Source organism: Nomascus leucogenys, chromosome 13 (genome assembly GCF_006542625.1).
Source record: "Nomascus leucogenys isolate Asia chromosome 13, Asia_NLE_v1, whole genome shotgun sequence".
NCBI lineage: Eukaryota > Metazoa > Chordata > Mammalia > Primates > Hylobatidae > Nomascus > Nomascus leucogenys.
The window spans coordinates 56245736-56267556 of record NC_044393.1 but is presented as its reverse complement, the minus strand read 5'-3'; the positions used below and the strand labels follow the sequence as shown (position 1 = coordinate 56267556).

At 39.1% G+C, this 21821-nt stretch overlaps 2 protein-coding genes across 6 annotated transcripts in view; both read right to left on the bottom strand.

The window, feature by feature from the left end:
• Nucleotides 1-11798, bottom strand: part of HBP1 (HMG-box transcription factor 1) — a 34097-nt gene extending 22299 nt beyond the window's left edge. For 2 of the 5 annotated variants that reach the window (XR_004033002.1, XM_030825934.1), the window contains exons 1-2: nucleotides 3753-4704; nucleotides 944-1127 (exon numbers count right to left, since the gene is read on the bottom strand). Coding sequence is in view for 4 of the 5 variants with exons in the window: in XM_030825934.1 (XP_030681794.1) it covers nucleotides 944-1127; nucleotides 3753-3920 (352 nt within the window). In the remaining variant the exon portion in view is untranslated. Of the gene's footprint in view, nucleotides 1-943; nucleotides 1128-3752; nucleotides 4705-7591; nucleotides 8142-11579 lie in introns of those variants that run through there. The other 3 variants (XM_003268137.4, XM_003268138.4, XM_030825935.1) reach the window with 3 other exon arrangements.
• Nucleotides 11799-19162: 7364 nt separating this feature from the next.
• Nucleotides 19163-21821, bottom strand: part of PRKAR2B (protein kinase cAMP-dependent type II regulatory subunit beta) — a 119652-nt gene continuing 116993 nt past the window's right edge. The window contains exon 11 of the mRNA XM_030825933.1: nucleotides 19163-21513. Within this exon, the coding sequence (XP_030681793.1) occupies nucleotides 21380-21513 (134 nt within the window). The 3' untranslated portion in view covers nucleotides 19163-21379. The remainder of the gene's footprint in view (nucleotides 21514-21821) is intronic.

Sequence of the window (21821 nt, the reverse complement as noted above, 5' to 3'; positions counted from 1 at the left end):
AAAGGGTTCATTTCTGTTTCTGAAGTTCAGGAAATTACTTTTTAAACGAAGTCATAGGTGGAAGGGGCATGTTATTTTACTCCCCTGGGCTCTAAGTTTCTGAGTTCCTCCTTAAACCAAAAACTGAGGAAGATCAACTACCTGATTAAAATGGCACTCCTTGCTCAAAAGTAACCAGTACTCAATAAATACTAGGGCCCAGAAAATCCTTGGCATTCAAGCAGGTTATGTGTCCCAAGAGCTTAAGATCTCCAAATTTCCAAACATTACCGCAGTACATAATCTCTTCCATTTCATCATTTGTAAAATTAAGACAGCTGTATCTTCTCCCCAGGGTTTTTATAAACATGAAGGAAGCCCCCATATATTAAATGGGGGCAAAGCCAAGCTGAAAAGCTGGGCAGCAAGCCAAGGTCACTCATTAGCTCCATACTCCTGAACACCAGCCTCGAAGCAATACAATTCAAAAACACACCTCAACAAACTTACACGTTTCTACAGGTCACACATCTCCAGGAGTAGTTTAGCAACAGTGACAACCATAAAGGTCAGATCCTCAGGTTTCAAGGGTCCACTATAATTTCCACATCATACCAGCAAATCTGCCATGAAGAGTGGCTAAGCATATTTTACTGAGCTCTCTCGAGTATACTTCAAAAGTAGCATCTTTCGAAAAGCCACAAGTGGGGTCCAATCTTTATACACAAAGTAAAGTAGTTTAATTTAACAATCTGTAAATGAGTCTCTACGATAACCATAAATAGCCCAACTCATGTTGGTTTTAAGTAGTATTTTAAAAGCAGTAACAGAATGTTGAAAACTCCTAATATACAAATACTTCATATCCCTTTCTAGCCAGTCAAGGTTGGTGGAGAAGCGAGCTAAGTAGAAAAATTTATCTGAATCTTAGTGAGATTTCTATATAACTTTTAATTTTGCTTACCAAGCTCCATGTGTTCATCACAGGAGTTATATCCAGGTGAAGATGGCAAATTCTCATTACACTGCAGCAACTCCAATGAGTCATTCATTCCTGAGGCTCTCTTGTCCATCACCAACAGGAGTTTCTGTACTGCATTAGGCATCTGATTTGTCTTCACTTCCCACACCATGTTATGGTGCTCTGACTTAAAATAAAAACGACATTAAGAAATGATGTCAAGCCATGCAATTTGGGCATTACACAAACCTAAAATAAATCAGAGACATAACAATGTTGTTTTGTGTTTTTTTGAGACATAGTCACACTCTGTCACCCAGACTGCAGTGCAGTGGCATGATCTCGGCTCACTATAAACTCCACCTCCCGGGTTCAAGCGATTCTCCCGCCTCAGCCACCCAAGTAGGGGGGACTACAGGCACATGCCACCATGCCCAGCTAATTTTTGTATTTTTAGTAGAGATGGGGTTTCGTCATGTTGGCCAGGCTGGTCTCAAACTCCTGACCTCAAGATATCCGCCCACCTGGGCCTCCCAGAGTGCTGGGATTGCAGGCGTGAGCCACCACGCCCAGCCACAATGTTAGATTTGAACTTAATCATACACTGCCATTTATAGCTTCCTCAAATCCTTTAGACCCGGATGACTCAGTAACATCTTGGCCTACAACTGAATACTCAGCACTAAATTACATCTCAATCCCAAAAGATTAATATCTTGAATTATAAAAAAAAAAGTCTTTTCTGCTGAGGAAAAATGGCATCATATACACTTTTATTTAACCTAGTAACTGTCCTTTCAGATGCAAAAACTGAGACTAATAAGACTCTTTTTTTCACTTGTACCTTCAAATTCAAAAGGAAATTTTAAAACTTTCCTTAATAAAAGTTAAAAAAACTGGAGGAACATTCTATTTTGTCCTTTTTTTTCAAGAAGATTCTATTTTAATGTCTCTATTTACTGTGTTTTTTATTTTGTTTCCTCATTCTGAAAGTGAACTACTTCAGCACACTTAAAAAAAATACATTTTCTTTTTTCTGAGACAGAGTCTCGCTCTGTCACCCAGGCTGGAGTGCAGTGGCACAATCTCGGCTCACTGCAACCTCCGCCTCCTGGGTTCAAGCGATTCTCCTGTCTAAGCCTCCCTAGTAGCTGGGATTACAAGTGCGTGCCACCACACCCAGCTAATTTTTTGTATTTTTAGTAAAGACAGGGTTTCACCATGTTGGCCAGGCTGGTCTCAAACTCCTGATCTCAGGTGATCCACCCGCCTCGGCCTCCCAAAGTGCTGGGATTACAGGCATGAGCCACTGCGCCTAGCCAAAAAAAATACATTTTCTAAATAACATTTAAGAGTTTCTTAAAATGGTGATATATTACAATTCTCATAAAAATAAAAATGTTCTTAGGTTTTCTTAATGAAAATTTGGGACCTAGCCATAATAAAAGATACCTGTCATTCTGAATAGGATATTATGTATAGAAAGAAGAATAATAATCATGGGAAATTTAAACAACTAGTACATCTACCTGCAAGCCTACAAAATTATAACAAGGAAGAGAATACGGGTTAATACATTTAAATAATTTCTCGGCAAAATCCAACAACTAAATATTATTATGAAAGGAAAATGTGGTTATACCTTTTATTCCACCCTTTGGACAATGATCAAATTAGTTATTTAACATAAGCAACAATGGTAAGATTTTTCTGATTTCTCAGGATCTAGTCTAAATTCCATTTTTTAAAAAAGTTCTAGCCTGATGCAGTAGCTCATGCCTATAGTTCCAGGTACTTAGGGTAGACTGAAGGGGGACGACAACTTCAGCCTATGCACTGGAATCCAGCCTGGGCAATGTAGCAAGACCCCCCGCTCCCCGCTTAAAGAAAAAGTTCTAATGAGTGAATATGAAATACAAAAAAAAATCCTGACTTTTGCAACAACATATTTTTCCTCAAAATAAAGCAATAAAATATATTGCTGTTAAAAGTCACTGAAAGTCAAGTATCCCAGTGCAGGCTGATCAAAACTGCACTGAAAAAATGTTAATCACTTAATATTTATAAGCTTTCTAAGTCATGATGTTAATTAGCAATAAACACTGATGACACTCATAAATTTCTTTCTACAAAGGCTTTTTCATGAGCTTTTTGGTTTTGAAATGTATTCCTGACTAGAAAATACAATCACTGTGCAAAAAAAATGGGAAAAAAATTTTTTTGGAAAAAAAGGAGTATGATTACTTCTAACCCCACCAACCAGACTTAGATACTTTCAACATTTTGATGTATTACAATCCAATTTCTTCTTCATATACACATACACTCAATCATGTTTTTCTTCATATTTCATATTATAGTTTGATACCTTTTTGCCTAATATAAGTTCATAAGCATTTTCCTATGTTTTTTCAAAGCTCTAAATGGTTAAATATACATCATAAGGATATACCGAAATTCACTTATCCCCTCTACTGCTAAATATGCTATTCCCAGTTTCTTCACTCTTCTAAAACACTGAATTTATATTCTTATTTTTAAAAAATATTTGCTTACATCTGATTATTTTAGATTGCTAGATACAGGGTTCTTGACACTTAGCCCAACTGCATGCATATTGCCTTACTATATGTCTAATATTCTATTTTGGATGCTATCTGCCTATATCCCTCAAAAATAACCCTTAGCCTGGGCACTGCTTTAGAGCCTTGCTCAATACTGACTACACAATTTGCTACTATTATGGTGTAGCAAAAAGGGCAATGGGTTAGATACACAGGAAACAGGTTTTGATCCCAGCTTGATCACTTACCAAATACATGACCTTAGTGACTGAGTTTCTCTTCATCTGTAAAATAGAGCTAATGATACCTGCCCTACCCTCCTCTGAGAGTAGTTGTGAGGATGAAACAGTGGAAAAAGTGTAAAATGACCTCTTTTGAAATTTTTTTATCCCCAGACATAGGGCAATATGAAACATACTTTGGGTTTGTAATGTCCTAAATAGAACAGTTACTGAAAATACACAGTTAACAGGTGGAAACCAGATAGCTATTCAGTTTCAACAGTCTCCTCCCTAGGAGATATTATGACAAGTCATCCAGCACATCTCCATAAAAATCATGTATCATGCCATTACTTTAGGCCCCTAAAAGATGAAATTTGGAAGAAATTAACATTTCTCCAGTTTAGTACAATGTACTGATCACAATCAGTCTTAGCATATAGTTACAGCAAATATGCTGGGATATAACAATTTCCCCCACTGAACTAGCGACTACAGAAAATGTGTAACACAAATCTATTTCTCAAGTATGAAATCATGATTTTGAGCCTCCACTCTCTCCCTGGAAAAAAAAAAAAAAGGAGCAAATTTAATTCATCAGTGATTCTCAACTATACCCTGTGGCACACGGAATCATATATATGCTTTAAAAAATGTCCAGGCCCCATCCCCAGAGGATCTGATCTATTTGGTCTGGGGTATGGCTTTGTGCCCTAGTTTTTGTTTCCAGGTGCAGAATATTGAGATACACTGGGCTAAAAATGGTTGCTAAATCCCTACTTATTAAAAAAATCACTTATTTAATAAATATTATGTACAGGGCATTGTATTAGTTGCAATGTTGGACCTCACTAATGAACAATTCATCATGAGTCTGACTTTAGTGTAAAGATATAAGCAAATGACCATAGTTCTACAGAGCAGGACTTGGCTATGAATGGGTTAAAAGAAAAGAAGGGGCTGCATCACTGGTTCACGCTGTAATCCCAGCACTTTGGGAAGCTGAGGAGGGCGGATCACGAGGTCAGGAGTTCCAGACCAGCCTGACCAACAAGGTGAAACCTCGTCTCCACTAAAAATACAAGAATTAGGCAGGTATGGTGGCACGTGCCTGTAATCCAACCTACTCAGCAACCTGAGGCAAGAGAATTGCTTGAACACGGGAGACACAGGTTGCAGTGAGCCGAGATCGCACCACTGCACTACAGCTTGGGCAACAGAGCAAGACTCCATTTCGAAAAAAAAAAAAAGAAAAAAGAAAAAAAGCCGGGTGCGATGGCTCACGCCTGTAATCCCAGCACTCTGGGAGGCTGAGGCGGGCAGATCACGAGGTCCGGAGATAGAGATCGTCCTGGCTAACACGGTGAAACCCCGTCTCTACTAAAAATACAAAAAATTAGCCAGGCGTGGTGGCGGGCGCCTGTAGTCCCAGCTACTTGTGAAGCTGAGGCAGGAGAATGGCGTGAACCCGGGAGGCGGAGCTTGCAGTGAGCTGGGATTGTGCCACTGCATTCCAACCTGGGTGACAGAGCAAGACTCTGTCTCAAAAAAAAAGAAGAAGAGAGGGAGGTCTCCCAATGAGAGAAACTCACGAGTAAACTCATACAGCTGGCAAAGTCCTAGTGAGATCAGAAGAATATAGAATCTAGTTTTACCACAAAGTAGGATGGCCTTGTGTGTCATGTGATCATGAACACTGAGGCTACACTACTACTCTATGGAAAGGTGGTCTAGGATCACAGTCTTCAACTGTAGTTTAGGAAAACTACTTATTTAGAGAAAAGAATAGGGGCTCTGAAATCAGGCTGCCTGAGTTTACATACCAGATTTGCCACTTATTAGCTACGTACCCTAAATAACTTACTTAAAATTTTCATGCCTTGTTTATAAAATAGAAATAAAAGTACCTACCTCACAGGCTGCTGTAAGAACTCAGTGAGATCATGTAAAACGCTCAGAATAGTGCCTGACACAAAGCAAACCTTCAATGTACAGTGGCTAGTGTTATGATGAGCAATTATCAGACAATGAAGAACCACTGACGATTTTTTTTAAAAGAGGTCTGACATGATCAGAACTATACTTTAAAACAGTCTCTTTGAGTCTATGGACAAAATCATACTGAAATACTGTATGAGTATGCAGGAACACCTATAATATTTTAAGGAGAGTATTTTTTTTTTAAGAGAGCACTCACATTCCCAGTCTCTAAGCCACCCGTCTCCAGCTTCCTTTGCAATGGTTCTCAGTGCAGATTCCTTATTTAGTAACTCTTAAGAGAGAAACTAGTCATACTATGTGAGTTCTTTAAACAGCTAATATTAACAGTTTAGATAGGAGATTTTAACTCTTTCCATAGAAATATTTCTGGCATCTTAAGTATACAGAATATAATTTAACCTACTTTGATAACTAAAAATCCTTATGAATATCTGTACTATGCTTCACATACAGATGTGAGCTGCACAGTCAACCCTATCTGAACTTAAAACATTTCCCACTTTTACCTTTATTATGAAATTTAGAAGTTGCACTACACATGTATCTCTCTTCAGAGCTAACCTCTGTGTATGAACAGTGCTGTTCTTGGGGTCCACAGAAGCACAGCGGCAGTCTGTCTTGTCTTCCCCCTCCCTCTGCAGAGCTCTTCGGTTTCCTCATTCTTCCCAGCTAGAACTTTTTTCTTCCCTACAGCAGGTCCTGCAGTTTCCAACATTCACCAAGTATAGTACACTAACGTCTCTTTGCAACTTCTATTATTTCTTCAGCACTTTGTCTAAATTATCAACCACCATCCCAAAACTCCTTAAATGAAGTTGGAAAAAAACATTAATTTCAAAACAGAGCTACCTATAAATAACCAAAAGAACCAAATAAATATTTACTGAATATAAGTTCTATGTGTTCACACCTCTCATTGCTCAAGGCTATCAGAAGTTTGGTCCTGAGAAAACTGAAGTTCTGCTACTGTAAAACTACCATACAGTAAGAGAAGCTATACTTCAAGACAGCAGACTTCAGTTTCACTCTTACTAGCTGTGTAACCCGGGACAGGTCAATCTCAGACTCACGGTCCCTCTACTTACCTCACAGGCTATTCTGAGAGTTCAATACATGAAAACAAAATTCAAAACTATATACAAATGGAAGTTTTCTGTCTCTTCTGTCTATTCTCAACTATTTTGGAGAAAGAAAGCAAGGTTTCCAATACAGTAAAGGAATACCAGAGAAGCCCTTACATTTCTTACTCCCCCCCTACATACATTATACCAATTACATACTCATTTTGATAAACAAGCTCCTCTTTCAAATATCTCCTGGTAGAGCTAACCCTATTGTTCATTCATGCTTTTGTATACTGCTTTGGTATCAGATTCAAGACAGCTTGCCTTGTATTTTAGTGAACTCTGCACATGTCATCTCTTCACTAGATCAGTGATTCTCAGTAACTATTTTCCAGAAGTTGTACTCTGAAATGTCATGTTCAGTGTTACAAATTTTACTTTCTTAGAAGGCCCCATTGCTTTTGGTATGCAAACTTCCAGAAGCAAATATCCACAAAATCTTAAGACAGGAGAGAAAGAGAGAACTAGAAAAAGCTAAGTCTCAATGAATGAAGAAGGAAACTAGGTTTTACAAAATGCTTACCTACACAGCACTTCCATGTACTTCATCTAACTTTATTTTAAACTCAGAACAACTCTGTGAATAAAGTATTATTATGGATGAGGAAAACAGGACTATGATGACTAAATGGGATCATTTTCTTTTTGAAGGTGAGAGCTGAGAGGGAAAAAAGACAAAAGGTATAAGCCAGCATGGGTTACTTCCTTCTTTCAAGTGCCTATTATTCCCTGAATCCTTACCTTTCCATCATCATTTTGGAATCCACAGCAGGATTTTATGCTCTCCCCTTATCCTGAAGGATTTCCATACCCAGTCCAGACTACATGCTCAAATTGTTTTCAAAGAGAAGGTGAAGAAAAGGTAATTTGCAATTAATTTCTATCTCTGAAACTGAGGTATTTTAAATGGATTACACAATTATACGCTAAAACAAGCCTCCATAACAAAGTATATTAAATGCAACTTTCTATACCAAACGCATCTCAGAGGCCTTAATGCTGTTCTTTTAGAGTATTTTCAACAAAACTTCAAAAGATTTCACAGATATTTGTCTACAACTCTAGTTTGCCACTGGGCTACGAAAAAAGACAAAACAACAACAAAAACCCTTAGTGGATTCGTTTTGGGCACTTACCACTTTCATGGCCCTGAACAAATAAATCTCTAGGCGTGTTTTCTTATTTGGACCTGTTTTTTTATTTTTAAATAAGACTAGTGGCCAGGCCCAGTCGCTCAGGCCTGCAATGCCAGCACTTTGGGAGGCCAAGACAAGAAGATCTCTTGAGCCAGGAGTTCAAGACCAACCAGGGCAACACAGCAAGACCCAATCTCTAAAAAATTTTTTAAAATAAGTAAAAAAAAAAAAAATGGGACTAGCACCTATCTACCTATCAGAATTGTTGTAGGTATAAAAGATATTACATCCCACAGACACTGCCCAATCCACATCTATACAAGTTCTTAGTAATTTCATGCTCATTCAACATGAAATGCTATATTGATTAAGACAATAGAAAACCCATTAATAGCAGAAGCAGCCATCCACAAACTGTTTTAGGAGTACTGTCAATTCAAATAAGTATTTAAGATGAGTCATATAAGTCATATATTAAAACTTGACATCATCTAAAAATTCTTGTGAAACTTGTTTTCCTAAACTTTGGTGCTTCATAATTTATATTATCATTTTCTATAGAGAAACTAGCAAGTGAAATCAAAACTTCATTCTATAATTTATCAATCGAGTAAGCACAATCTTTTGCTTTAAAGTGGTTAAATGGCTCCTCAAAAGTATAAGATAAACTCCTAAACATTTTTACATTATCTATAAAAACCTGTGGAAAAAGCTTTTTTTTAAAGCTATGTTCAATAACTTTTAAAAAATGAATGAACCACATTATGGAGAAAATTATGTTTCTAGTTTCTCTATAGAAAATGATAGTAGAAATTATGAAGCACCAAAATAAATGCTGATCAGTATACGAAAAATGTGAATGTTACTGATATCAGGCAGTTAATAAGAATATTAGAGTATACCATTTTTCCCTGAATTTTGTGATAAGCAGGTATCTGGCAGCTTTAATTTTTTTTTAATTCGTTGTGATTTATTTTTCCATTCTAAGTAAATACTCACTTTCATACTTAACAGACATAAAATTCCTGGCATTGATTTTTTTTTTTTTTTTTTGAGAGGAAGTCTTGTTCTGATGCCCAGGCTGGAGTACAGTGGCCTGATCTTGTCTCACTGCAATCTCTGCCTCCCGGGTTCAAGCGATTCTCTTGCCTCAGCCTCCCAAGTAGCTGGGACTACAGGTGTGCGCCACCATGCCCAGCTAACTGTTGTATTTTTAATATAGACAATTTCATCACGTTGGCGAAGCTAGTCTAACTCCTGAGCTCAGGTGATCCACCCGCCTCAGCCTCTCAAAGCGCTGGGACAGGCGTGAGACACAGCGCCGGGACAGCAGTAACTTCTAACGGATAATGTATGCGTGGGGTGGAGAGGGGAGTACCAGTATTTTTATTTCAAACACATATGCAAAACACCAGCTTGCAATTCACCCTGAAGAACCTTCAGCGCACAGCAGTTTAATAAGTCCATGCCATCATGCCATATGCCTTCTTCACTGGGCACTTCGATTGGTGAGGAAAGAATCCAAAGAAGTTTAAATACAGTGGGCCGGGCGTGGTGGCTCATACCTGTAATGCCAGCACTTTGGGAGGCCAAGGCAGACAGATCACGAGGTCAGGAGATTAAGACTATCCTGCCCAACATGGTGAAACCCCGTTTCTACTAAAAATACAAAAAAATTATTTGAGAGTGGTGACGTGCACCTGTAGTCCCAGCTACTCGGGAGGCTGAGGCAAGAGAATCGCTTGAACCCAGAAGGTGGAGGTTGCAGTGAGCCGAGATCGCACCCCTGCACTCCAGCCTGGCGACAGAGCGAGACTCCCTCTCAAAAAAAAATATATGTATATATTATATATTATATACATATATATGTATATAGTGAAGAAAACAACTCTTACAGTAACAGTATCATGTTTGAAGTCTGAGAGGTATGCCCTGTGAAGCACACAGGATAGCGGAGACATGTAGGTGGGCAATCCTGGGAGAAGGTACCCTTTTAACTAGGGTATGTAGTTAGGAGTTTGAGAAGTTAAGAAAGAGGAAGGGTTTTCAAGACAGAAAAGATAAGTAGGTTTACAAAACTAAGACGAAACTAGAAAGTGAAATCAAAACTTCATTCTATAATTTACCAGTCGAGGAAGCACAAACAATATTTTGCTTTAAAGTGGTTAAATGGCTCCTCAAAAGTATAAGATAACCCAAAAACTTTAGGGAGTGGATTTAATTCTCAATATAATTCAAATTTCCTTGAAATTTTGTCAACTACTGTCTACCTTGCAAGAACTGAGTTCAACCAAGGCAACTGAACAGATGACCGACTCTACCACACTCATTTGCAAAATAAAGGAAAATAGCAAAAAAAAAAAAAAAAAGTACGACACACATTGCAGATTTAGATCACTGTTAAATGACCAGAACAGTATTTCCAAATGTTAAAATTATTCTAATTCTCAAAAAGTACCTTTAATTTCAAAACCACTATTAGGAGTGGTTACGGCTATTCAGAGAGAAGTATTAATAAATCTAAAGCCTCCATCCGAGCTGTAAGACTCCATCGCTTCCCAGTATGTATAACTCCTTTTCTAAGCCTCCTCTCGTCCTGGCATCAGTGGCACCGTGAGCCAAAAACAAAACAGAAAACTTAAGTATTACCTCGCTGTCAGTGCTCCTTCTAAAAACGACTGTAGCTGAAAACTCCCTAAGAATGAACTCGAGTGCAGAGTGCACAGCGTAGAGTGAAATACCCTAGACAGCACGCAGCATTTAAAGCTACAAAAACCTGGCTGTCCACTTCGCCTGGCTTGTTTTGTTTTGTTTCAATAGGCCTGCGGTGGCAGCATAGGTTGAAAGGCGGAGACTGGAATCGCCTGCCAAGCCTCCTCTTTGGGTCACACAGAGCAGTGCCTCCCGGTTCACGCCAAGTCCATCCCCCACCCTCTTTCGCCATTCATCGCGTTCCCCTCCCTTCCCCCCATCATGTGACCGCAGCCCGGACTCCGGGCTTGTTTTTCCCCTCGGCTCAGACCCAGCGCGCAGGCGCCTGGGAGCCCATTCATTCGAACTGCGTAACAATGAGCCCCGGGGCCCAGCGGCTCCGCGAGCTCCTCAGCTCGGCCAGAGCCCCCCTCAGTCCAGAAGGAGGCGGCGCCTCACTGGGGTCCCCCACCTCCGGCCAGCCCCCCACCCCGGCCAAGCTCCGACCCTCCGCCCACAAGAGGGGAGTTAGAGTCAAACTTTCCTGGGTAGCCCCAGCGCCGCGTCGGCCCCTTCCCCCGCCCTGGCCCGCCCCATCTCCACACCCGGCCCGGCCACCCACCGCGCGACCTGGCCCCGAGCGTCGCCCTCCCCCTGCCTCCTCCCGGCCCCTGCCCGAGACCCCCTAGCGCCGCCGCCCCGAAGCCCAGGTGAGCTCGCAGGAGACGCTGGTCCGGTGGGCTCGCCGCGGGCACCAGTCGAACGGTTAGCTGCCCCCACCCCAAGGGCAACCCTCCGAGGAGAAGGAACGAGGACCCGAGCCCTCCCGGCTGCCCAATCCCCCGCGCTCCTGCCCCTCCCTACCCCACCCCCACCTCTTCCCAAACTGAAAGACAACAAACCTGCCGCGAAGTGCCGGCAGCCCAGGCGCGGGCCGCTCCGGCCACGACAACACCACCAGCAGCTCTCGTACCCCCTCTCCGACCGACGTCGGCCTCCCCCGCGCGTGTTACTGCTCTCGCGGCAGCTCTTACTCCTCAACCGAAACTTTCCTACTTACCAAACCCGTCGCCATTACCAAGTCTTTCAAGCTTCGTCTTCCCCCTCCCCTCAACCCCCTGGGGGTTGAGCCCCCGCCCAGCTCTTTCGCCCTCTTATTGGACTGCAGAACTGCCATTCGGTTCTTCCCCTTTCCCATTGGGTGGTACCGTGGCCCGTCTCGGGGGCGGGCATGTATTGACTTTTGTGTTGTGTTTACTGGAGAAGACGGCGTGTCAATCACAAGAGTAAGTGCTTCGGATTGGACTATTGCCGAGAGGCCGGGGACCCGAGCCAAACCTTGTCCCCGAAATGGATTGTGGGTTCGTAGTCTCAAGCCTTGGTCCTTGGCTGTGGGAAACTGCTGGCCGGGGAAGAGCTGGACTACATATCCCAGAGGCGCTCGCACAGCGCAGTCTTGATAGTAAACAAGAGTCATAGGGACACGTGTATCAGCTCGTTTGTTTTGGTGTCTGGGACAAAAGGGAGGGGGCGGAGGAAGGGAGTGTTTTAAAGCTGGGGCCTCTTCTCTTCCTCTGGGCCTCTGCTAACACTGAGAGCGGCCTAAGCCTCTTGCAGCACCCAATCCGGGCCATAAACAGCCAGAGTTGCTCGCTGCTCAAGAGTTTGGCAGGAGGCCAGGGTATTGTTTTAGTGCGAGGGGAAGGAGATGACTGCACCAGCGGAAGTACTGCAGGCTAGCGAGGGACTTGGTCACCCACAAATCACGGCCCCAGGCACGAAGGGGCCGAAAGTGATGTTGGGGGCTGCACTGGCAGTGGGAAGAACTAGAAGTTCTTTCTCTTGTGCCTTGCCTCACCACTCCCAGGACAGCAACTTCAGATTGCCTTGTCAGCTCTGTTCAGTTCATCTAAGTTTGTTGAGACGCCAGCTAAGTGCCAGGAAGAGTGAGGCTGGGGAATGGACTGTGAGCAAGCGAGAAGCTCGGGGTCTAGAGAATTTACAAAGCGGGGGCGGGGGCGGGGGCGGGCGATTACGAAATTGAGGCAAGTTAAAGCGGCATTTTCCATACTGATTAGTATGCTGGTTGGTTAACGTAATACAAAGGGGCGTAATGTATGACGTAAACTGATTTAATTTGTGAATCATTATCAGTAAGTTTCTCTGGTGAGTTTTATTAACCCTCTTCTCCTTCTAGACGTTTTCTCATTGATGAAAGAAACTGTCTTTCCACTTCATTTCCACTAGGAGTTCCTGAAGTTACGAATTCTCTGACTCACCAGAGACGCTTCCCTGCTTTATAGTTAACTTCTCTTTAAACATGGCTGTCCATTCACAGTCGGCAACATCTAGTCAATAATTGGTGTCTTTACCATTCACATTACAAAGGCATGATTAAGCTTTTTCCCCCCTTTGAACCTTTAGTGTTTAATCATTTAAATTGTGCTTTAGATTTTATAACTTTAGATCACTAAATATGTGCTTAGAATTCAGATGAGGAAAACCTAAATTAGTAAGAAATCTGTAAAACCAAACCTTTGGACAGAGCCAGAAATCACACAGCTAGTTATTTCTTTAAAACCTCCTGCATTTCTTGGATTTTTAAATATACCTCAAAGCCGCGTAACAAATCAAGAAATCCAAAATAAGCCCCCATATGTTGAAATCGGCTTTAAAATTCTTGAGGATTCCCCATTTGAATCCTTGAAGTGAAAATAAAGTAGTCCTCCCGTGTGATCAAATACTTACTTTCTAGGTTCACAAATAGTAATAAAGCATTCTATTTTTTATTAAAATAATTAAGAGGAGAGCCATCAGAATGCTTAATTTTTTCCCTGAGGAAAAAGGACAGGATTTGAATTTATCATCTTTCAGAAATTATTAGTGACTCAAAGAAATGAATGTCTCTGCTACTTTGTGTATGCTTTTCTTCCTTTTTTTTTTTTTTTAACGATGGAGGGTCATCGTGTACTAGAATAGAAAGTATAAACTCTACTCCAACATGTAATTTCTTGACAAGAAAAATCTGTGAAGTTCACCTAATTATTTAAAATTGTTTTGGGATATTTATGTCTAACACCTTCTAGGAAACTAAAAAACTTTTCTCTTAAAAAAAAAAAAAAAGGTCGGGCGCGCTGGCTCACGCCTGTAATCCCAGCACTTTGGGAGGCCGAGGCGGGTGGATCACGAGGTCAGGAGATCGAGACCACGGTGAAACCCCATCTCTACTAAAAATACAAAAAATTAGCTGGGCGCGGTGGCGGGCGCCTGCAGTCCCAGCTACTCAGGAGGCTGAGGCAGGAGAATGGTGTGAACCCGGGAGGCGGAGCTTGCAGTGAGCCGAGACTGCGCCACTGCACTCCAGCCTGGGCGACAGAGGGAGACTCCGTCTCAAAAAAAGAAAGAGCTGGCAAGAGATTGAGATGCTGCTTTACCCCTCTCCAGTACACAAACTGTGAGATCTGCTTTCAGCTAAACCTTGTTTTTAAAAGTTAAACTATTTTAAAGTTTTTACCAAATGCCTTAGTGGTGATATTTTTTTATCGGGGGACACCGGAAATGGGAAAAAAAATTCAACTTTAGATCCAGATATTGTACAATACATTACAAATAATAATTTATCCTTTAATAGCTCTGTAAAGCCTTTTCCATTCATTCAGAAACGTTTAGTTCCATTTTTTGACCACTGTGCCAATTATTGAGAATAAAAAGATAGAAAACATTTTTTGCACACTTTTTCTCATTTTTGTCCAAGTCTTTAATATGAGTTAAATTTATATAGTTTAGTCACAACTGATTAAATACTGTTATTAGAATTCGCTACACCTTTAAGTGGACAATTAGTTCAATCTTCTGACTTCGCTGGGGGGCTAAATGACCACATTAGTACCTTATGTGTATTTAACGGAGACATCATCATTAATTGAGTGACCAATAAAACTAGCCAACTTATAAGCCAGGACAAAGATCAAAGTACGAAACTAGTAAGATCTCCTTGGAAATTTTTACATGTGCAAATTATACTCTCAGACTAAAACAGATATAACTACAGTTTTTAACTATCCTTCAGATGTTTCCATGATAAAATTGACGTTAAAAAATCAGTTACTTTAAATAACACCTCTTCTTGATTGGTACAGTCACCATATCTATATACACATATACACACATAAAATGTATGCAAAAAATGTCAAGAAATTGTCAAATCAAAATGTCTTTCCAGCGGTTTGTAAAGTTACCTCTGTTATCTTAAATATCAAGTCCTAATTTGTTAGAGATAGTAAAAAGCGAACAGAAGAAAAAAAACTGATAAATCCTATTTAGGAGTGAAATAATGTGTTTCCCTGATTCCACCATATTTGACACACCAATGACTGCTTTGCTGAACTAAAGAGAAGTTCAAGTACATGCATTGCCTGATATTGAAAATAATCACTTTGAATTGTCAAAAGGTAAACAAATGAAATCACATGAACAAGTACTAAATGGAGAAATTGAACACATGTATGGTCTAAGTACTTCTCAAAGTTTTCAGAAAGCATCTTGCATATTTAAACTCTAACAAATATCCTTCCATATACCTTACTATCCTTTCAAATGAGTTAATTTTCTAATTAGTTCAAAGTACTCAGGTAATTCAGGCAAGTTGTAATAAAATCCACAGGAGCTAATGATGGCCATTTTAGAACTGAGTCATCTGTCTCCTGTTCCTGTAGTTCTTGATGCAACTCAAGTTTAGATTTTGCTCCGATGACCAGAAAGCAAGACCTTTCTTCAGTGGCTTAACACTATGACAACATTAGGAAGAAAAATCAACGTAAAAGGGAAGAATCAAAATGACTGTGTCTCCGGCTTGGGTAATTGCAGTATGTTGGGGAAGGGTGGTTATGCTGATGTTATTGACTGAGGGAATGCTGGAGAGGATAGCAGATTTGGGGACTGGGAGGAAGGGAAAGGATAGGTTCAACCTCAGGTGATGAGCATGCTGTGCAGGCAAGAAATTTGAGTCCAGAGGTCCTTGGGCAGCTGAATATATTCATCTGGCATTTAGGAAGTCAAGTCTAGAGAAATAAACCTGGGTATCCTCAGGACATAGAGAGGACTACTCATTTTTTGATCCAAATTTTTCTCAGAAAGTTTTTGTCAAGTCTAATTTGGTATAAATGAAAATTTATTTACAGAAGGCAACAATTCTATTTCATCTCACTCTCGATGTATAAAATCAAGCTCAAATGACTATTCTCATGTCCTGCAAGTTTTCTAGAGATCATTACTGTTACCTGAACTATTTAACACAAACTCTCACATAGTATTTTCTACTCCTATCTATTTGGTATCCTAGGACCTTCTCTATGTTTAGTTGCTAGCAAAAAGTACCTCATTTTAAGTACAATTAAGTCGGATAAAGAGCAATTAAAATTGTAGGAATAGGGCGGGGCACGGTGGCTCACGCCTGTAATCCCAGCACTTTGGGAGGCTGAGGAGGGCGGATCACAAGGTCAAGAGATTGAAACCATCCTGGCCGAAATAGTGAAACCCCATCTCTACTAAAAATACAAAAATTAGCTGGGTGTGGTGGCGCACACCTGTAGTCTCAGCTACTCGGGAGGCTGAGGCAGGAGAAACGCTTGAACCCAGGAGGCAGAGGTTTCAGTGAGCCGAGATCACGCCATTGCACTCCAGCCTGGGTGACAGAGCCAGACTCCATCTCAAAAAAAAAAAAATAAATGTAGGAATAGTACCCACGTCACTTTTATCACACTGTGCTAAACTGAATATTATTGCTTACATTTGTCCCCCCTCCACATTTACATTCTCTCCTTATCAGTCACCATCTCATGTGCTTTTTTTGGTCTGGTCCATAAGCTATCAAAAAAATACCTACCTGTGGAACAAATAAATGAAAAGTTACGGGAGACAAGCAGCATGAATTTTCTCATATACAGCATAGTGTAGCACTATATATAGGATGCTGGTCTGAATATTTGACTTTGTTAAATAACTTGCACTTTAACTGTCACTTCCTCTATGTAGTCATTATTATTTGAGAACATGTCTCATCTTCCAGCTATGTTTATATGATAAGCACTATTATTCATTTTTGTTTCCCTCACAGTGTCAGTCACTCAAAGGCAAAGTATTGGGTTGCTGCAAAAGTAATTGTGATTTTTACCATTTTTACCATTTAAAAAAGTGGCAAAAACCACAATTACTTTAAGTTATACAGAATATAAGTAATAAAAATGTTGAGGATATTAAGTTCAGCTTTAAAGTGCAATTATGAGAAAATAGATTTACCAAAGATGTCTTTATAGTGTGCACTTTTCTTAAAATATTGCTTGGCTTTTAAAAAATGTCATTTGTATATACTTCAAGAATATAGTCATTATGTAAAGGAAGAAGTACACTTGTATTAAATGTCAGCCCTTGGCCTAAGAGAGGTGGTGAAGTTACAGGATGCAGAGTTTATTCTCTTGTTCCTCAGCAAGATCTAGGAAGGTTTCCAATTAGGACCAAGATGGAAAACCAGTCATCAATAGCAACTTTATCTAAGATTTTAACTGGTCATATTTCCTGTTCATAAACTCATTCGAGGGTCTACTTTGTAACCTTTTTTTTCAAGTTAAATAGAAAATATTTAGGGTTTCATGTCTGGGTTGTTACAGTCAAGAGCCATAGAAAACTTTCCCTTGTGCCTGAAAAAAAGGTCATTTTCTGTTTTCCAGTGACAGTAAAAAATGAATTTATATGCTGTAATGAATCAGTTATAATTGGTGCTGACAAAACATGATTTAATGTATATACATTTTGTAGTAGAAGTTTTTATATTTGGAAAAATGATGAGACTCAGGCTATGGTTACATCAAAATCTGGGAAAACCACCTCTTTGGTAGATAGCATTCATTTTTGTGGTGGACATTACCTCCCTATCATATATCACCACATTTTCCTATATATGTGATACATACTTCAGGATTTTCTAGGCAATTTTAGATTTATAAATTTGGAACATAAAAAGGTAGAGAAAGACCCAGATCTGTTGGTCAAATCAAAAGTTTTCCTCTCAAAATAATCTTATTCTCTGCATTGGAAACTATATACCAATTTACATGCCAGGCTCATTAACAGTATTTGGGAAAATATATGAGGCCATGAATTGGATGAGGAATCAATAGATCTCAATTTTCCACAAGTTCTGCCATTGACTCACAAAGTAAATGAATTGTGAAGTCACTGATTATCCTTAGGTATACAAATTGAACTGATTTAAGGTCTCACAGTTATTGACACGAGTCTTCTGCAAATAACTGGTATACTTTACTGCTTATATTTCCGTAATTCATTACACTTTTAAAGGGTTTTTATACCTGTGAAGATGAACAACTCTATAGTCTATTCAACCAGTTTTGCTGCCTTTAGAAGTATTCTAGAACAGGTAAGGTTGTCTGAACTCATTCCAATTCTTCCTTTTTTGTCAAAATTCTTTCTGATACTGGGCGTCAGGCTATACCAAACACTAAATTTTAAAAGCCAGCATTCCTTAAAAACTATTTCTCTTAGGTAGTAATTTTTTTTTTTTTTTTTTAGAATCTCGTCTTCAGCAATTTAACAAAGCACTGCCTTAATCCACATGTATGACTCACCTCTCTAGGCCTACACAGTATTAATTTTCCTTAAGAGTACCAAAGGTCATCTCATCCTTTATAACATTTTTTGAGAAAGGAAAAATTCTATCAGTATCTTTAAAGATGCTTTGGAAAGGGAAAGAACACAGCATGTTTTTAAATCTTACGTTTCAATAAAATCCGAAGTCCCTTGCTTCATGCCGTTTCACTTGGAGAATTCTTAAGCTTGTTTGTTTTATAGATGGAGTCTCGCTCTGTCGCCAGGCTGGAGTGCAGTGGCACAATCTCGGCTCACTCCAACTTCCGCCTCCCAGGTTCAAGCGATTCTCCTGCATCAGCCTCCTGAGTAGCTGGGATTACAGGCGTGTGCCACCACGCCCAGCTAATTTTTGTATTTTTAAGACAGACGGGGTTTCACTATATTGGCCAGGATGGTCTCGATCTCTTGACCTTGTGATCCTCCTGCCTCAGCCTCCCAAAGTCCTGGGATTACAGGCATGAGCCATGGTGCCCAGCCTTTTAAAGCATTTTAAATGGCATTTAGCCAGTTTATAATACTAATCCTAATGGTAACACATATACATTCACCTAAGTTGTGTCACAGGTAATGTGTATGTTAAAATATCTGCACTAAACCCTAATACATATGGATATGCAGAAAACAACACACACACATACACACACACATACACCTTTATTTAAAACAAGAGAAAGCACCGTCACTCCTGGGGAAAAAGTCCTCACCGCTTTCCTTAGCCACGCATGATACACGAGAGGCTCTGTCCTTGAATGAATGGTCAACAGATAATTCTCACGTAGTAAAGAGTGTTGATTAATAATTAAATAATGACATCCACAAGTCAAACTTGAGCTGTTTTAATCAGATAATTTTACACATAAATTCCTAGTTAGCCAGATTTATTTGGTTATTTTAAATGGCCAAATAAATCTGCAACAAACCACGATTATTTCTCCCACACATGACGATAGCTAATAATTTTAAAAACCTATTGCCATACAGAACCATACTTTCTTACTATGTTATGCCCTGGGGGTTAGCTTCCACATGCCACATTGCTATCATGCTTTTCAATGAATTATGCATTATGCACGTCAGAAAACTTTAAAGAAACAAAAAAGTATGAAAAACAATAATTCATGTATTTTATTATAAAAGTGTGCTTTATTATAAGGAAAATTTAAATATAACCAACAATACTGAAAATAATGTAAGTGGCATTTATAGCCTTGGTCAAAGTTCTTCATTAAACAGGCGTTTGCTGTTCCATGAATAGTTAACAATTAGTTTATGCAACAAAATAGATAACTTGAAAAAGTGAGTAAGAATACAGAATGATGAACCAGGAATCTGGAGTTCTTTTGTGTTTTTTCTTGTTTAACAGACACGGCTTTTAAAATAAAATCTGAAATATAAAACAAGTCATCTTCATGTAGAGAGCTCTCTTTTCCTACAAGAAGGTTTTGCAAAAATGTTAAACTGTTCTAAAAATGTGGCTGAAGTTATACTTTACATACTTTAACTTCTTATATATACATTATCCAATTAACATTCTAACCACATTTTCATATACAAGTGGGACCATAAACATTCTCTAATAAGACTACACTAGCACAGAGTCATTCTACCCATGTATGTATATTCATTTGAAACCTGTTTCCCAAAATGAAATCACTCATTTAAAAGCAAACAACTGGTTAGAATTAATGTCTCTAGACACTGGGTCATGGGGCCTAGAAATCATGTAAGAGTATATTGCTTTGGTTGAATATAATTAAATTCATCTTATGTGGCAGCATACTGAGCATATCAATGAACAATGAAAATCTAGTACATCTGAGTTCATTCTGCACTAATTTCAACTATGAGTCTACATTAAAGCAATGGCAAGGCCTAATGGTATATATGGTAAGGGCAGAAATGCATTTTGTCTTTATATAGGGTTATGCTCATAAAAATTGGTTTCTATTCCTCTAGAGGATGTTTTTAAGAATTAAAAAAAAACAAACCCATATTGGCTGCTATCAATGAGATTGTGGGTTGGCAACCATCCTAAAGAAGAACAGAAACCCAAGGGAACAGATGTCTACATAGGACTGTATTACGCAGGCCTAGTGAAGAACAAAGAAATAAACTGTGGGCATGCTGATAAGGATCCCAAATTATTTTTGGGATAGGAAAGATTTTTTAGGTGTAAGATCTTGAATACAAAAAATGTCGGATCTTAAGTTTAAATCATTTTTTAGAAAAACAAAACTTTGTGACATTAAATGTCAAGATCAAATTTTTAAAGATATAGAATACAGAGAATTGCAAAATAAAAAAAAGCAGATATATGCTTGATGAGGGGAAAATGTGTTAATGATCTCTCATCTAAAAGACTGTTTTCCTTATTATCGTAACAACTACATTGCCTATCCATAAAACCACTGGAATTTGTAGGTTACTGACATTATGCCAACGAAGTCAAAATGTACTTTATTGCAAAAATACAAAAAGTTTTAAAATTGCATATGATATTTTATACCATTTCACCAATAGGCCAAGGCCAGCACATAACTTATCAAGCTAGAAAACTTTAAAACAAAAATGATTAAAATTTTACTGTATATAATGAGTTATAAAAAAAAAAGTGATGCCATGCTGTGTAGCATGTTTCATTGCCAAGTGCCCTCTTACATGGGGATAGTCACTAATATGATATCAGTCTGAATTAGTAAAACACATATAGCCTATGATAACATCCTTTAATTATCTTCTTAAACACAGATACTTTCTATATATTACAATCATTTTTAATAAACCTTTCGGTCATAATTTTGTGGAGTACAAAGTCATTTTATCAGTATGTTGATTTTTTTCTGAACTACTCTTTAGAAAGTGATGTTAAAGCCTATTGACTATTAAATCACTACTGTTTATTGATACGTTGTAAATGTAAAAAAAGGAAAAAACCTGAAATCACAGAAAATGCTTGGCATCTACACAAACACATTCTCAGTGGACTAACCACTACTGTGTAATTTTGTCACTACAGGTCTTGCTCCATACTTTTGCTTCATGCAGTGGGTTCAACAATATCCATGTTTGTTCCAAACAGGGCAACTAATTGTTCTTCATAGGTAGCGATGTTCCTTTTCATAATTTCCATGCAAGGTCCCAGAAGCCTTTCAAATGCTTGCACATCCATTGCTAAGAAAAGAGAAGATTTTTTTTATTAACATTCTTTGCAAATCTGCAGAATTTCTAAGTCATTTACCTTATCAATTCCATATATATCAATAATGCAATGGTATTTTAGGTAAATACTATAAAATACAAGAAAAAGCATAATGATAAAAATGTTCCACTTGAAAAAGGAAGCAGCCAGGGCCACACTCTTGGGCCACGCTCTGCAGTCCCTCGGCAATATGATGAGCAATGCTAAGTTGGTGGGAGGTTCCTGGTCCAAGCTGAGAAAAGAATGAGGGACTATCATGGAAAGACCTTAGAATTTTAAA